General features: G+C 36.3%; 2 protein-coding genes across 2 annotated transcripts; one reads left to right on the top strand and one right to left on the bottom strand.

Annotated features, from left to right (window-relative positions):
* Positions 1-399: 399 nt before the first annotated feature.
* On the top strand, positions 400-3447 carry LOC113776874 (putative late blight resistance protein homolog R1A-3). Its single transcript, XM_027321924.1, has one exon. It carries the CDS (start codon positions 400-402, stop codon positions 3445-3447), a length of 3048 nt encoding a protein of 1015 aa, XP_027177725.1.
* A 6284-nt stretch (positions 3448-9731) lies between these two features.
* On the bottom strand, positions 9732-11235 carry LOC113776872. The gene is made up of 3 exons (XM_027321923.1): positions 10910-11235; positions 10381-10773; positions 9732-10281 (listed from the first exon to the last, which is right to left on the bottom strand). Exons 1-3 carry the CDS (start codon positions 11233-11235, stop codon positions 9732-9734), a joined length of 1269 nt encoding a protein of 422 aa, XP_027177724.1.
* Positions 11236-18457: the final 7222 nt, after the last annotated feature.

The following is an 18457-nucleotide window of genomic DNA, read 5'->3' as shown; positions in this document are numbered from 1 at the left end:
AATCTTAATGACATCGAAACTGAGCTCAGCAGATTTGAGGAAAATATCAGGTTATTTTTTGAGACAGAAATCCGACCATCGTGCAATATCAGTTTGTTGCACCACTGGTCACTGGGAGATCCACGACTAGTTACAAAATTGATTGGCTCTGTTTTAAAGAATCTGGATTGGCTTACCTGCTTGTTTCGCACATTTAATAATACTCTTCGTTTTGTAATGATAACCCTTAAAGCGAAGCTATTGTTCTTGAAGAGTTTCATTTGCTTTTCCACAGTGCAAGGCAATGAGGGAAAGGGATTGATCGTTCCGTTGATCCACGCTGAAGTGGTGGCCGTCAAAGCTGCACGCCTGGTTTCTATATGTTGGTTTAACAGAAACAGTGAACAAGTGTGCAATGAAATGGAATCTCAAATATCTCGACTGATACGCGAGGAGATTGATCCCGTTCATCCCCAAGTGCTAGAAACTTATATCCAGGCCCTGACAGCTTCAAAGCTATCAAGATCATCACACACTTCAGTGCTGGAGAAGAATAAGCATCTGTTGGCCAACTTTATTGATTGTCTCCTGTATAATGTAATGGAGCTACTAGAATATTTTCCCAGTTTCTCGGTAGCGGTGAAGGATCAAATGCTAATACTCCACGAGGGAGTAAGGTTCCTGAGCATCCTCCTCAGGCAGCAGCAAGAGAAATTCAACGGGCTACATGATCAAATGAAGGAACTTATTGGATTTGTGGCCTGTGATGCAGGAATTGTGATTTTATCCCTTTCACCAACTGAAATGATAGAAGGTTTGGCCAAGGAAACAGATCTCGCACTTTTTCATTTGGTCAAAGTCCTCAAGTTTATTATGGCAGAACTTGCACAAATTTATCCACCACCATCATTCAGCTTTCCTTGGACCAATGAGTTGGGCTGCTTTGATTTCCTCCTAGAAAGTCTCCAGGAACTATCAAATTCTGAAGCTGATTCAATTCATTTCCCAAAGGATCATATCCACAGAGTGCAAGAGGATCTTATATTCTTAAGATCTTTCTTGGAGAATATTGTCACGCAGCGCAACCAGAACAGAAAACTCCAACCTCTTTGGGATCGTGGTATGGAGGTGGCCTATAAGGCAAAGTTACTCATCAACTCTATTGTATCTGGGGATATATCTGAATGTTTGGATACCCTTGCTGGAGATATAGAGCTGATGAGGACTGAGGCCCTTGGAATCTCTGACAGCCTCAGCCATGGCACTGACGCACTGAGAGTTAGCAACAATTCAGCTGATACGACATCAAAACTCAGAACCCCAGCACTGAATGAAGCTCCAGTGGGTCTTGATGAAGCAATAAAGACAATCACCTGTAGACTTACCGGGGGTTCACGGCAGCTGGATATTATTTCAATTGTTGGGATGGCTGGACTTGGTAAGACAACATTAGCAAACACAGTTTACCACCGTATGCAAAATTCAGATTGTCGCCGCTTTCATATTTATGCTTGGTGTACTGTTTCTCAATCATACAACAAGCACAATTTGTTAGCTCAGATTTTGTGCAGTATTCATCATGGTAGTCCAGCCAAATATCTTAACAAAGATGAAAATGATTTGGCTGAAGAGGTAAGGAGGGTTTTGTTGAGAAATAGGTATCTCATAGTTTTGGACGACTTATGGGACATTGAGGCATGGAATTTGTTGGAAAGATCATTTCCAAATGATGCAAACGGAAGCAGGATTATCTTAACCAGCAGAATTCACAGTTTTCCATTAAAACATGCTAGTGAACCTTACCATCTTCGCCTACTTACTGACACAGAGAGTTGGGCATTGCTGCGAAATAAGCTATTTGGCAAAGAAGGTTGTACTCCAACACTAAATGAAGTTGGATTCCAAATTGCAAAAAACTGTAAGGGACTACCTCTCACAATTGTCCTTGTTGCTGGAATTCTTGCAACTACTGAGCAAGATTGCTGGAAAGAAGTTGCAGAAACTCTAAGTTCTAGCAGAATTGCTGTGGCTGAACAATGCAAGAGGACACTGGAGTTGAGTTACAGCAATTTGCCCAGTCATCTGAAGCCATGCCTTCTTTACTTCGGAGCATTCCCAGAAGATGAAGACGTCCCTGTCCGAAAATTGATCTGGCTTTGGACCGCTGAAGGATTTCTGCAAAAGACTGAAGGAAAGGGCTCAGAGGATGTGGTAGATGAGTACTTGATGGATCTGGTCCAACGAAGTTTAGTTATGGTCACCCGACAAAGATCAATAGGTGGAGCCAAAGCTTGCCGAATTCATGATTTGATACATGAGTTTTGTGTGAAAAAAGCCAAAGAAGAAAGTTTTCTACAGATTTCGGATGGGGAAAATAATCTTTTCACTCTGACTGGACCACATAACCTTCATCGACTATGTATTTACAATACCGAGCCCAAGAAACTTAAAAATTCAAAGGTATTTTTTCCCAATCTACGTTCTTTGCTCTTCTTTGTTAAGTGGAAAGTGGTGCCTTATTTTCCAACTGGGGTTCTGTTATTTAAACTTCTTAGAGTTTTGGATTTGGGGAACTTTAGTTTTAAGTTGGGGAACTTTAGTTTTAAGAGTGGATTTCCGATGGAAGTAGTATTGCTTGTTCACTTGAGATACTTGGCGCTTTCACGCATTTTTTCCGTGCCATCTGAAATAGCCAACCTCTCAAGATTAGAAACTTTTCTGGTGACAGCAAGCGGTCGTAATGTTGGGCTGCCGATCACTATTTGGAACATTCAGACATTGAGGCATCTATGCATTACAAGTTCCCAGCATGGTTTTAGTTTTCCTGCTGACAGTCTTGCCGGCTCCCCGGATTTAAAACATTTAGAGACTTTAAGCCTTGCAATTGATTCCTCTTCTCAAAACTTGCGGAAGATATTGACAAAGTTGCCAAGCATCCGCAGGCTAAAATGCGTGCCATCTAGTTCTTCCAGAAACTGGATTCCCGTTCTGGATGGTCTAAGTGGACTAAAGTCACTTAAGGTGAATAATCTTGTCCCATCGAGAGTTAAATTCCCACTGTATTTGAAAAAGTTGACTCTCGCATATACTCATATGCCATGGACCGAAATTTCAACTATTGGAAAGCTGCCGAGTCTTGAAGTGCTTAAATTACGGCATAAAGCCTTTGTAGGGGAAAAATGGGAAATGAAAGCAGGGGAGTTCCTTAACCTCCGATTCTTGGAATTGTCAAGATTGGACCTTCGAAGCTGGACCGCCACTTCTGATAATTTTTCCCGTCTTGAGAAGTTGGTTTTGCACCAATGCAGCAAACTGAAAGAGGTCCCTTCTTGTTTAGGGGAATGTTCAAATCTTGAAATGATAAAGCTCAAACGGTGCTGTAAGGCTGCTGTGACTTCTGTTAAGCAGATTCAAGAAGAACAGATGGAAGCAGGAAATGAGGGTCTCAGGGTCGTTCTTGGAAAATAATTCAGTAGCAGATGGGAATTAATTCTTCAGGCCGATCACTTTTGGCAAACGGGGACCAATTCATGTCTCTTCTTGATTTTGTTTAAGAGTCATTAATTCAGATTGGCAAACGGGAACTAATTCTTCACGCCGATCCAGTATTTGTATGTGTTGAATCAGTTCAATGATGTAATTTTATATTCACGTTTCTGGAAGCAATTTCTGGTGTTCTTCAATTCTTCGGCTTCAAGTTGGTGCAGCTGTAACTTTGTGATTGCTGTCATAAAAAAATTCTTCCATTTACGAAGTCAACATGATCTATCATTATTTATTTCTTTTTTGTTTTTTCGATTCAAGTTTTTTTTTTCTGACATTTTTTCATTCAAGATCTATTAGTGTTCACAGTCCATCATCCCAATTTCTTTTTCTTTCTTTCTTTCGTTGTGTCTTTTTTTTTTTAAAACCTTCCATGCGTTTATTCCAAAATAAAGAACCATACACTAAATTTATTAATATGTAAACTTCTTTGTGATTAACGTATGATACGCTTGTTTTGCAACATATATTAACCATAGATCCAAAAAAGAACAAAAATCCTAAGACCTAGATTTTTTTTTACCATTTTACTCCAACTTTCTATTTTACATTTCCTATGACACTCTATTCACTACAGGACCCATGCGTAGTAGTCTCATTTAAAAGTTGTATCTTGAATTTCTATTCCATAAAATTAACTTTTTCGGGCAATGAAACTTATTGTAATAATGTTATGTTTGCTGCACATTCATGAGTAATTTCTAGCCCCCCCTCCCTCCCTTCCCCTTCGACAATAGGACAACTAATACAAGAGATCTATGATACTTCGTAAAGGCTTTCTCATGTCTCAATAATTAAATGGAAGTTCGACTGTAGAATCTATGTTACATGTGTCCTTTTTTATTTTTACTTGGTACCACAGTATGTGTATCAAGGATTTTTTTTAAACTAATGCCTCAATGATTGTTTTCACTATTTTACTAGAATTTTTCCAGTGCCTTAGCTCGGTCTTTTTATTTATTGTGAATTTATACAAATATGAATAATTTAAGTACAAAAATTAACAACAATCCTACATATTCTTTCACATTAACTTTAAAAATTTAATGTATTCTAAATGTTCAATTATTTACTAATATCTAAAAATTTGTTTGCATACTCACTATAATATGATAGTATCGATCAAATAATATACCCCATGTTAAAAGCTTAGTAGATATTCTTTTTTATAAACATTATTTTAGATAATTTAAATTTTTATAATGGCCACAAATCTAGAACTATATATTCATATTTAATTAAGTAGAAAAGATCTAGCAATCCATTTTTCTTCATCCATAAATATTCAGTTTCCAACAATATTGGTAAATCTATTGGTGTAACAATTAATTCTTTTTTATACATGACAGTGTCAAGCCTAAGCAATAATAATTACCTACTCAATAAAAATACAAATTTTGTATATAGCGGTGAGTAGGGTCGGATCCACAGGGATTGGGGATAATTCGTTTCTTCCAGAATCCGAAGTATGGGGAATTTTTGGAGAATATAAAATAACTAATTAACTAACTAATGAAACAACTAATAGAAATAAACAAGAATTAATCAATAACCAATACGACTCTAGCCAAAAGTGAAACTTTTCAGACACGGTCCATTCAACTGATCATCGATGCAAAGATAATTCAATTACTCATTAATAGATTGATTATAGTTGTCAAATACGCGATAAACAATGATAGGCTAAAATTTATCTATTTATTTTATTATTATTTTCCCTTATTACCTGACTTGATGTGGATTAATTGCTGGATTCTACTCATTTTTCTTAATTTACGTATATTTCAGGGAGTAGAACGAAAATATAATAACAGGTGCCAAATTGACAGGAAAAGAATTCAGATGATAAAGCTTGTCCCAAGGGCACTTTTGGAAGAGGAGATGTCACGCCCATTTTGGTAATTTTCGCAAAGGAATGACGGACGGAGGGCTTCTCTTCCTGCTGTGAGCTGCCGCAATAAAGAGAGGAAGAAGAGGATCAGATTGGCGGCTGGCTTTGTTTGGAGTTTTTTTCGTCCTGTAGCTAGTTTCAATTTTGACTTGGCTTAGCCTGGAATAGCCATTCTCACGTATGTGAGGAAAAAGTAGGATCAGCCTTGACTTTTCCATTAGTAGCTTTTAGGTGCTTTCTTTTTCTTCTTCCGTCGGATGAGCCGACAAGCAAGGACAGGTCATTGTACTCTGCAACTTTGCTGTGCTTTATTGTTTTGACCGGATTGAAGTTGGGCATTTCCTGAATTAATGGCCGCAGCTCTCTTTACAATTTCTGGTGGGTTTAGCTCATCAATTATGAACTAATTTTCCAACTCTAGTTAAGGAGCAACGAAGGCTCTGGTTCGCCTAAAAATTGTGAGATCGTTTTAATTTAATCTTTTCCTTTCATTTATTGGTATCCGCATATTTCTTGGTTGCTATGTTTATGGTTATTTAATTAATTAATTGTCTTGGATCCAGATAATTAGTTGATTGGGTAATCTATTGTCAATTAGGGTATTAAATCCGTAATTGTTTAATTGCTCTAAAATAGTGACAACTGGCATGATTAGATTTGTGTCAGGGGAATACGCGGGCTAATCTAAAATAACCCTGGTAGTGCGTTATTTGGTTAGAATAAGACTCCTCTAATACGTAAGGCAATTGGGGAATTAAATTCTACGGGCGTACCTAGGATTATTTCTCAATTAGAGCAGTGATTAACGGGCGTACCTTGATCACCGACACAGTAAGGAGGGGTTGACTGCCATCGCTTGTTTGGTAGTTATAACCTATTTATTGATAAATAATTGGAATTGGCTTTGCATCGATGATCAATTAGGTGAACCATTGCTGAAGTTTTTCCTTGGCTAGATCCTTAATTATTACTCATTTGATTTTAATATTTTGTTATTTAATTTCTTAGATTTTATTTGGATTTCTTTGAGTGTCACCTTCTACACAAAAACACCCCCCTTTGTCACTGTGAATTTGAAAAGAAACAATTACTCCCAGTCCCTGTGGATTCGACCCTGCTTACCACTATCTACAGAAATTACTTTTAGTTTGAGCAGGTTTTATTATTGCACAGGCTTCGACAACCTGTCAAACAACCAGCCTTTCCTTACTTTTTCGATAGTCAAGGTACGACCATTAACTATTTTCCTAACCAAAAAATAACCCTAGGTACGGCCATAGAATTTAATTCCCCGATTGTATTAAGAATTAGAAAAGTCCAACCCTAATTAACAAATATGCTACGAGGGTTTGTTTAAATTAGATCATACGTTTCCCTAACATGAAACCAATCACACTAGTCGCCACTGGTATTAATCAATTGAACAATTACGGAATCAATCACTTAATCTGGCAGTAGATTTTTAGGTTAATTCGAATATCGGGCCCTTGACATTCAAATAATATAACAATCATAAGAAGTTATATCAGAAAACGTACAAATACCAATGAATAAAAAAATAAGTAAAATAATTCGATTTCACAGATATTTAGAACCGAATCCTCAAATTGACCTTCGACTAGAAAAGCTTAGTTCATCTCCATGGAAAAAGCCATGCGCGAAATATTGGAGTTTATTGCCGCGGCCATTCTCCCCAAGAGTGTCATGAAGTATCAGAATTAAGAAGAAAAGAAAAAAAAAACGTCTATTTGTTCCTTGCAACCAAGGAGAAAAAGAAGTCCTCCCCCTATTGTTTCAGACTTCCCGTTTCTTTATTCCTATCGAAAAACTACTTTCCTAAACCAAAGAAAACTCCTCCTAGTCAGATAGACTAATCTCCTAATAAGAATAGAAAACTAGTCAGTTGATAAAGAGTCTCTTCCACGGCTCCAATCCAAGACTAGAAGTCACGCGTCAACTTCCGAGTTTCCGAACTTGCAGAATTAAATTTTGATGAGACGATGTTGATTAGTACAAAAATTCAATGAAAATCACGTCTTTAATCCCTTTTTGCTCCAAATCCCTACAATCAACACAAATTACCAAAAGTAAATAGAATATACTAATTAATGCAATATTTGGTAAGATAAAAGAGGGAAATAATTATAAAATTAGTGACAGAATTGTAACTTATTAATTTCCCCCACACCTAAACCATACTTGTCCTCAAGTATGAGAACAACAAATCAAATAATCAAATTCAAACAATGGCTATTGCTCAAATCTTATATTGCCAAGATACAATTAAAACACATGTCAAATATTAGTGGTAATTTGCAAGAAATATCTCTCCAGTTAGCTTTCAAGATCAAGGACTTTTTCAATTTATAACTAACTAATCTAAGAATATAAAATATTCAACCAGCATCCATAATCAAATGGTTCGACTATTAAGCAGAATCTCAACATTAAAATTCATAGATTAGCGGGTTAACAATTCATTCAAATACTTCCACATTTTCACCATTAGCACATTTTTTTTTCTAAAATATCCCCATACTTGATTGATTTTTTTTTAAGGGGAATGCTTAGTCTTTAGCCATTTGAGCGTTTTGACGCGAACTCTGACATCTATCAAATGAAGGAGCTCGGTTACTCAATTTTTATCGCTAAAGGACCACATACTCATAGTTATCGTCACTTTTTGATGCGAAAATCGACACTTGTGGTGAAAACCTCCGGTTACTAGGCAACGATACTAGCGGAGTATAGCCGAATACTATTTATAAACAAGCATCAAATTAAAATTAAAAATCACATAAACCCGCTTCATTTCTTAAATATGGAGAACTAAGATTAATAGTTGAACTAATTTGTATAAAAATAATGTTAGACAAATATTTACAATACTTAGAAAAGTTAACCAAAAAGTATAAAAGTCACAAAATCTCAAATATTCACCAAAGAGATACTCTTAAATTTAACCATGTCATACTTAACACCTTAAAGTGTAAAATCTTAGCAATAGAAAATTTTGAAACATCTAACCATCGTTTATCAAGAATAACCACAAGTATGCATAAGGATAAGCAAAAATTGGATAAAATTCGACAAAGTCAAATAAAAAATTTCAACAAAAATGACTACACTTACACTTTTTCAACATATTATGAATATACTACTCCCTCCACACCTAAATCTTACATTGTCCCCAATGTAAAATAAAGAATAAAAGAAAAGTAATGGGGATAACGAAACTTCCCTGATAACTGTAGGGGTCGTGGACAGCTACGGGTGAGGGGCAAATGATTGTGGAGCTTGATGTAAGTTGATGGTTGGCAGCAGTGGAGTTCGGATGGAGAAGGATGAAAGAAAGAAAGAAGAAAGGAAAAGAAGAGAGAAAGAAAATGGAAAAAGGAAAGGAAAAGGAAGAGAAAAGAAAAGATTTTTTTTAGAACCACTACATTAGGCGTGGGCACGCCTAACTACCCTCGAGTCTTCTGACCAACCCTCAGAAATTAAGTTTCTTAAGCGTGACCACATGACGTGGGCACGCCTAACTATTGGAGAGTCTTCTGCCCGCAGAAGAAAATTACCTTCCTTAGGCGTGACCACCTGGCGTGGGCACGACTAACTATTGGAGAGTTTTCTGATGAGTTTTCTGATCGCAGAAAAATAATTGTCTTCCTTAAACGTGACCATCTGGCGTGGGCACGCCTAACTAGCGGGTAGTTTTTTGTCCATCAAATCAAAAATTCCTTCCTTAGGCGTGACCATTAGACGCGGGCACGCCCAACTACCAGTTTCCTGCCACAAAAATAACAAATCACTAAACTCAACTAACACTTAACAAAAACTCCAGAAACATAAGAAAACTAAAATAAAGAGTCTTGGGTTGCCTCCCAAGCAGCGCATTTCTTTAATGTCTTTGGCTAGACATTTGCCCTATTTATTCACAGAGGATAAAATCGTGTAGCTCATTTCAGCGCTTCATCTTCTATGTATCCCTGATAACTCTCATAAATAGAGTAATTCTTGAGCACATGAGATATGATCTTCCATGGATTAGCAGATGGCGCCAAACAAGTCAACAAGAATCTTAATTCTTCACTCACTCCTCCATCATGAACACTTACTAGTTCGAGATATTTTGCCATCGCAACTCTTAACTTATTCTTGTCATGAAACTCAAAATCTTTTGGTATAATAAGATCAATTTCACTAATAGGAATTAAAGAATAAGAGTTAGGAAAATATTGATTAAGAAATGGAGAAAATGTTACTGCATTTGGAGATTGTTCACTGGATTCATTCACTTGAACCATTTGATGTTGGGGTCTCATTTCTTGCACTCAACTTTCTTTTTAACTGCATCTTTAGATCCTTTTTCTTGAGACTCTTGCAGTACCATGTCACTTGTTAGAATAATTGCATTCTCATCTTCCTTAAGATCATTGATGGTCTGTGAGGGCAATTCTTCATAAATTGGAGAAATCAATTTGTTTATTGTAGATACCCATTCATGCCTTTTATCTTCTATCTCTTTTTGAATTTGATCCTGACTCTTATCCTTCAGAACCGTAGGCCCTTTAATTTCTTTTCCACTTCTGAAGGTTATGGCACTCACGTTCTTTGGATTAACTTCAGGCTGAGATGGAAGTCTTCCTTTCTCTTGAGACTCCAAGCGATGTATTGTAGAGACCATCTGACTCAACTGATTTTCTACGTTTCTTATGCTCATGCCCGTCCTTTGTTGGTATTGAATGGCATTTTGCTGGAGTTGCATGGTGTTGGCAACCAATGTCTTGATCGTATCCTCCAAAGACATGTCAGCATTTGATGAATGAGATTGAGATTTCGAGAGGTACTGCGGTTGAAAATCTTGCTGCCTATTGGGAAAAGAATTTTACTGCTTGTTATCTCCATAGCTGAAATTCGAATGGTCTCTCCAATTCGGAGTATACATGTTGGAGTAAGGGTCATACTACATGTTGCTAGCCATGGTCACTTGTTCAACTCCTTCATCTTGTAACACTGGACACCAATCTGTGAGATGACTCATGTCCTTACAAATACCACATGTTTTGGCCTGCTGCAAATTCCCTACAGCCAACTGTCGAATAGTTGAAGTTAATTCAGATATTTGTTGTTGAATTGATGAGACAATTACCTCATTTACTCGACGAGTATGGACATCCCCCCTTGTGCCAAATTGTTGAGAATTTTCTACCATTCTTTCTATCAATTTCCAAGCATTTTGGGGGGTCTTATTCATCAAAGCACCTCCACTAACAGTGTCTATAAGACTTCTATCTGTATATAACAAACCTTCGTAGAAATATTGAATCAGGAGCTGCTCGCTAATCTGCTGCTGGGGGCATCTAGTACACAGTTTCTTGAATCTCTCCCAATAGTCATAGAGAGACTCCCCTAGATGCTGTGTAATGCTGTGTAATGCCGTATATTTCCTTTCTCAAACTGGCGGCTCTTGACGCGGGAAAATATTTTTTCAAAAACTTCTTCTTTAACTGTTCCCAAGTTGTTATACTACTTGGTGGCAGATAGTAGAACCAATCTTTTGCCGCGTCCTTGAGGGAAAAGGGAAATGCTCGCATTTTTATCTGCTCCTCAGTAATCTCCAGGGGTTTCATACTTACATCAAATTCCTGCAAGTGCCTGTAAGGCTCCTCATCTGAAAAATCATGAAAAGAAGGTAAAAGTTGAATTAGGCCAAACTTTAATTCAAAAGGAGTTTCTTCATCTAAATTTGGAAAGGTAATGCATAATGACTGTTGATTAAAGTTTGGAGCAGCCAACTCCCTTAAAATTGGAGCATTAGCCATGGTGGCACTATGCACAGTCTTCTTTATCTCATGGTTAAAAATTAATTCACCTGCTCAAGAGGAATGGGGCATAAAATCGAAAGAAAAAATACAAAAAAAATTAAAAATAAAATGAACTAAAAAAGAAAACGAATTAACGAACGCCAGTCCCCAGCAACGGCGCCAAAAATTGACAGTGTCGAATCTGTGCAATAATAATTACCTACTCAATAAAAATACAAATTTTGTATATAGCGGTGAGTAGGATCGGATCCACAGAGACTGGGGATAATTCGTTTCTTCCAGAGTCCGAAGTATGGGAAATTTTTGGAGAATATAAAATAACTAATTAACTAACTAATGAAACAGCTAATAGAAATAAACAAGAATTAATCAATAACCAATACAACTCTAGCCAAAGGTGCAACTTTTCAGACACGATCCATTCAACTGATCATCGATGCAAAGATAATTCAATTACTCATTAATAGATTGGTTATAGTTGTCAAACACACGATAAACAACCAGCCTTTCGTTACTTTTTTGACAGTCAAGGTACGACCATTAACTATTTTTCTAACCAAGAAATAACCCTAGGTACGATCATAGGATTTAATTCCTCAATTGTATTAAGAATTAGAAAAGTCTAACCCTAACTAACAAACACGCTACGAGGGTTTGTTTAAATTAGATCATACGTTTCCCTAACATGAAACAACAAACCGGATGAAACACCACAGATGACAGTTTCCCTATATTTATGTACTTGGCTTGGAGTTAACTCACTTAATTACATGGGCAACGATGAAATAACAAGCCGGATGCAACTTATGATAATGCTTCAATTATTTATTCCAGAGAAGCACAATTGCAAGATAGTCTACAGCTTTAGTTGTAAATTTTTTTTTAAAAAAAATAGATCCCTTAAAATACATCTCCAACCATTTTGGACTCCGACGATCAATGGAGATAAGATAGAAACCTGCTGATACTCCCCATACACGAGCCCAAATTTTCCCCAAGTATGTGAAAAACAAATCTATGACTACTCGATCGTGTAGCATTAAGTGTTACAAATTGGAGTAACCATCTTACTACTTGTAAGAAGGGGGTTTGGTGTTAACATTTTCTCACTTTTTAAACTTATTTTCTTAACCTCATGATGAGTACCTTCATCATTTCATGATATTCCAGTATATTCTGCAAACTCAGTGCAATTTGAGCTACCTTTTTTGCTTTGGCAGCTTCCAGAAGAAAATGGGGACTGTCAGTCGAAACAGGTAGACAAATTCAACATCTATGACATGTTTGTAACTATCCAAAGAACGCTGAGGCCTGAGAGGGCTGCCAGTTGAAGATAGCACTATGAGTCGGATAATCATTCTTCAAAATGGGTTACACAGGCAAGTTTTGCAACTTCAATTCTGAAGTCATGATAGAGTCCTGTCATGATTTCCTACTGTTTGTCAAAGTCCAAAGACTATTAAAGTACTGTTGTTGTGCTAGCAAATCAAAATCATGAATATCAAGTAGGTCCTGCTCATAGCCAACAGCCTACCAAGACATTTAAGTCTTTTGGGGGAAAGGGATGTGGTGGTGGTTGGGAGGCAAGGGTTGCCGCTTAATTGTGACTTCCTTTGACAGGAAAATTCCACGACTCCCCTTTCCTTTAGGTTAAAGAAGGTTATACAAATATTATCGTTGCGATAAAAAAAAAAGTAGATCTTGCTCATGTTTCTTGAATTTGCTTGGAATCACGCAGAGCTGCACTGCTATTAGTTGCCAAAAATGGCAAGAAAGTTTGTAACTCTTCTGGGTATTGCCTAATTTGGTTGCTTTTCTTATTCACGTCAGCACTGATATAATGACAAGTGGTTTCATGGTTCAGCAGATAAATCTTCCTGAACTTAGCTAGGAAGGCTTGTCATGCTATTGCATAAGAATTTGCCAATATTGCATTCTCATAGCTTGGGAGGCATGAAAATCTTGATTTCTTTTAATTGTTCACTTGGATTATATAAAATCAACTTTTCAGCTTTTCCCTTGTGAATCAATGAAGCTTTGTCCTTGTCGATTATTCAAATAAATATTTTGTGTATCAGTTTTTTTTGGATTAATGTTATTTGCACTCCCCTTGTATAATTTGCACTCTTATTACTCCATTTTTATTTTGATGAGACCGTATTATTCTTGCCCTAATTTCTTCTCCTTGCCCATGAGCTAACTTTACCAAACTTTCTCTTACATTCTAAAACCAATTAATTATTCTATTACACATTAAAATGGCTAATTTAAAATTGTCACTAATATGTATTATGTATTTTTCTACAAAACTTAATGAAATTATATGATGCCAAAGATTAATCTAGCAATATAATATGAATAGATTTCAAACTTCAAGACCAAAATAAATAAATAAATAAATCCCAAACTTCAAAGATGACTAAAAATTGAGTACAACTACAATGTTTCATAAATATGATACTAATACTTTAAAAAGTTTACTAAAAATAGCTCATATAGGCACCATAAAGGGAGTGAAGTTTTCTAATATATTTCATCAATCTCTTCCGAATAATTGTCTATCATAGTTTGAAACCCTAAAATTTTTTATGGAAGAGAAAAAAAGTGGAGTCTAAAATTTTTTATGAAAAAGAAAAAAGTGGAGTTGATGTTTGCTGCTCCAAAGTTGTCTATAGAAGTGATAGAATAGCATACAGGTAATGTGAACACAAAATAGGGTAGCAGTAGAAATTAGAGTAGGGGTAATATGGTCTTGTCAAAATAAAAATGGGATAGTGAGAGTGCAAATAAGGTTGTTTGTTAGACTGGGCTATTATTCACAAAATGTGACATCTAGATGTTGGTTGATAAAGGAGATGAATAAGAAAATGCTTCAGTTATCTGAGCTTGGAGATTTCGTTACCTCTCTAATGGTATATTAAGAAAATTGTTGGCTTCTTAGGTGTGATGACATGATAATATTAAGCATTCTTGAAGACCCGCCTATCCTACTTGATGCCTGATCTTGTGGTTGCAAGTACAGTTTCAGAAGAAAATTGATGGTTTATTTGGCCATTGGAAGAAAAAGCTAAATAAAGTTGTGGATCAAAGTGGGAAGAGGAGAAATTCCTAAACTTATCCGTTCCACAGTTGCAATCTGATGGAACATACCTAATCAATTTGTTAGTTGCTACAAAATGGACGTTGCAAAGCAAGTAGGAGCCTAAATTGCCAGAACTCTATATGTAGAGTGAGAAATTCCCGATAAATTAATAGAGTGATTACGACTAAATTAAGAGTCCAATAAAAAAGTAACCAAATGAATAAAAAAATAATGGAGTGTAGCTGGCAGTATTGGACAAGAAAGAGGCTTTGATATGTTTAGCACCACCGACCTTGGCCCCATAAAAATTATATTCAAAACAAAGAAAGAAAATGAGTCTTGTTGGTTGTATTCGACTATTGTTAAATCATGAGAAAGCTATAAATCTTGAACTAAGCTCATTCATCATCCTTTGCTACACCAGACAGAAATATGATATTAGAGTGAAAAGAAGATACCACAACAATAGAGATGGCCTCCAGTAGTAGTGGTACTAGCTGCTTTGAGTCTGCTTTGACTTTTCTGGATGAGGGTTTGGAGACTTTCAGAGATGAGACAGATTCTGATAGCATGAACTTGATGACTGACAGGTTGTCGAGCCTGTGCAATAATAATTATCTAATCAAGAAAAATATAAATTTGTATATAGCAGTGAGTAGGGTTGAATCCACAGGGACTAGGAGTAATTCGTTTCTTTTAGAGTTCAAAGCATGGGGGATTTTGGAAAACATAAAATAACTAATTAACCAACTAATAAAACAACTAACGGAAATTAATAGGAAATAATCAATAATAAGTATGACTCTAGCCAAATGTGCAACTTTTCAGACACGGTTCATTCAACTGATCATCGATGCAATATAATTTAATTATTCATTAATAGATTGGTTATAGTTGTCATACACGCGATAAATAATCAACATTTTCTTTACTTTTTCGATAGTCAATGTACGACCGTTGACTATTTCCCTAACTAAGAAATAACTCTAGGTACGACTGTAGGATTCAATTCCTCAATTGCATTAAGAATTAGAAAAGCCCAACCCTAACCAACAAACACGCTACGAAACTTTATTTAAATTAGATCATACGTTTCGCCAACATGGGACCAATCACGCTAGTGCCACTGATATTAACCAATCAAACAATTATGGATTTAACCGATTAATTTAGCAGTAGATTATTAGGTTAATTCGAATATCGGACCATTGACATTCAAATGACAAAACAATCATAAGAAGTTAAACTAGAAAATGTACGAATACCAATAAATAAAAGAAATAAATAAAATTAATTCGATTTCATAGATGTTTGGCACCACATCTTTAAGTTGACCTTTGACTAGAAAAGAAACTTAGTTGCGCATAGCCAATTGAAGCAATTCACACCAGTTTTTCAAAGCCAACCGCATTAGTCTTTGATAAGAGAAAAACTAGAGAAAACAAAAGATTGGCCAAAAGGCCAAGCGGCCGTCGTCCCTCCTTGCAAAGCAAAGAGTCATGATACTTTTATCTTATTTTTGGCTGAAGTCCTAGTCAAACGGGAATTTGACCTTTTCTCTCCTAGTTTCTTAATTCAAGTCTACTACCAAATAAAACTAGTCTCCTAAATAGAGAAATAAACCACAAAAGAAAGTATTTCAAATTTTCTCATTCAGCCATAAAACTAATAATTAGAATTCAAGTCTTCCAAATCTTCCTCTAAAGCTGTCCAGAGTTTGAATCGAACTTAGAAACAGGTCCCGAACATGCCACCATTAAATTAATTGGAAAATTGCCCCTTTTTGTCATGTTTTGTTCTTTTTCCTACAATTAGCACCATTAACCAAATATAAGTAGAATCCATCAATTAACGCAATATTTGGTAAAATAAAAGAGAAAAATAACCACAAAATTAATGACAAAAATGCAACCTATCAATGACTGATAACCTGAACCTCATAATGGAGGTAAGATTGTTGAAAACCTTTGAGCTGTATTTTAGCAATTGTATGCGAAGGGACCATGAAACTTTGTTGGAACATGATCAGAAGGACAAGACTAATACCGAGTCAGAAACTTTGAGACCTAGTAATGTTTCATGCAAAATTCAAGAACTGGTTAATAGGAAGATGAAGCATCTGGTTAGGTGTTCTGAGTCTATTGTAACGCCAAATCTAAGTGACATCAAAAGGGAGCTCACCAAATTCCATCAAAATATCAAGTTGCTGTTGAGACAGACATCAAGGAATTGTCTATCAGCAACTTCTTGGATGACTACTCCCTGGGGCAGCCTCCATTGGTTATGGATTTCATTGATTCCCTTTCAGAGAATCTGAGATGTCTTCTCCGCAGAAAGTAGGATTTTGGTTAAACTTTGAATTCTTTAATCGAAATTCTTGAAGAGAAGCTAATGTTCTTGAAGAGCATCATCCCCTTCACGTTGCAGGGTGTTAAGGGTCAGTAGTTGAGGGATCTATTGAACCACGTGGAAGCCATGGGTATCAATGCTGCACGCTTGATTTCTGTATGTTGGTTTAACTGAGAAGATAAACAAGTGTATGATGAAATGGTATCTAAAGTTTCTCAATTGCTATACAAGATTAATCCTGTTGATCCCTAAGACCGGGCAACATACATTAATGTCCTGACCGCTTCAAAGTTATCAAGATCATCGGACACTTTGGCTCTGGAGAAGAATAATCATATAGTGGCCAACTTTATTGATTGTCTCCTAGACAATCTTATGGAGCTACTTCAAATTGATACCAATTTTCTGGCTTTGGAGAGGAATCAATTGCTAAAACTCCAAGAGGGAGTAAGATTTTTGAATTTCCTTCTCAGGCAGTAGCAGGAAAATATCAATGAGCTACACGATGAAACAAAGGGTCTTATTGGAGATGCAGTCTGTGATGCGTGAATTGTCATTTTCTCCCTTTCTAAGAATCAACTGAAAGAAGGCTTTGCTGAGGAAACAGATCTTGAGCTTTCTCGTTTGCTGAAAGAGCTCAATTTTATTCTTACAGAAGTGGCACAAATTTATCCACCACCATCATTTAGATTTCCTCGGACCAATGAATTGGGCTCCATTGATTTCCTCTTACAAAATGTCAATGAACTAGCTATTTCTAAGGCTAGTTCAATTGCTTTCCCAAAGGATCAAATCCAAAGAGTTCAAGAAAATCTCAAATTCTTAAGATCTTTCCTGGGAGAGATTATGGAGCAACGCAACCAGAATAAAAAACTCCAGGCTCTTTGGGATCATGTTATAGAGGTGACATATAATGCAGAGTTAGTCATAGACTCTATCGTGATTGGGGATAAACTTGAATGTCTGGATAACATTGTCAGGAATATCAAGCTTATGAGAGCTGAGGCCCTGGAAGTATATGGCAGCATCAGGTATGACACTGAAGCTCTGAGTGTTGTCAAGAACCGTATTCATATGGAATCACAACTCAGTTACCTAGCACCAAATGAAGTTCTAGTGGACCTTGATGAAGAGGTAAAGTTGATCATCAATAGACTTACCAGGGGTTCGAAGCATTTGAATATTGTTTGATAGGGTATTATTTGTTAGTAATTTTATTACTAAATTTTCGCTTTTATCCCTACCAAATATTGTGTTAAGTACTGATATCTACTTATATTCGGTATTTGAATTTAATTTCAGGGGATGGAGCAGAAAACTACCAAAGAGAAAGGAAACAAGAGACAATTGGGCTAGGGCCCACCTTTTGTACTTCATTGGCTCAAGTCCTACGGGAAAGAGCATTAGTAATCTTTTTTGGCTTTTAAGAGGGACATCAGCGGGGACCACGAGGAAGGAAGAGGTTTTTTCTTCATGTGGGCTCTTGAGAGAAAGAAACGAAGAGAGGTTTAAAGAAAGAAGAATTCGGCAGGCTCGTTGTATTATTTTTCGGGGGGACCACAGACTAGATAGCTTTTAGTCCTCTCTCTTTTGTTCCTATATAAGGAAAAAACGTACAGAAGCTATTGGCGACTGATAGGGTGTTAATTGTTGATTATTTTATTGTTAATTTTCCCCTTTATCCTTGCCAAATATTGTTTTAATTATTAATATTTACTTATATTTGGTATTGGACTCAATTTCAGGAAGTGAAACAGAAAACTACAAAAATGAGGGACTTTTTGGAGA

This window comes from Coffea eugenioides, chromosome 7 (genome assembly GCF_003713205.1).
Source record: "Coffea eugenioides isolate CCC68of chromosome 7, Ceug_1.0, whole genome shotgun sequence".
In the NCBI taxonomy this organism is placed as follows: Eukaryota; Viridiplantae; Streptophyta; class Magnoliopsida; order Gentianales; family Rubiaceae; genus Coffea; species Coffea eugenioides.
This window is presented reverse-complemented; position numbering and strand designations above follow the sequence as displayed.

Excerpts from the sequence above, each read along its gene's own strand:
- LOC113776874 (XM_027321924.1), top strand. The coding sequence starts at position 400 with ATGGAATCTCAAATATCTCGACTGATACGCGAGGAGATTGATCCCGTT.
- LOC113776872 (XM_027321923.1), bottom strand. The coding sequence starts at position 11,235 with ATGGCTAATGCTCCAATTTTAAGGGAGTTGGCTGCTCCAAACTTTAAT. Across the intron at positions 10,774-10,909 it reads TGGGAACAGTTAAAGAAGAA|ATGCCCCCAGCAGCAGATTA; the intron begins GTTTTTGAAAAA and ends ACTGTGTACTAG. Across the intron at positions 10,282-10,380 it reads GTGACCATGGCTAGCAACAT|GCAGCAAGATTTTCAACCGC; the intron begins GTAGTATGACCC and ends TTTTCCCAATAG.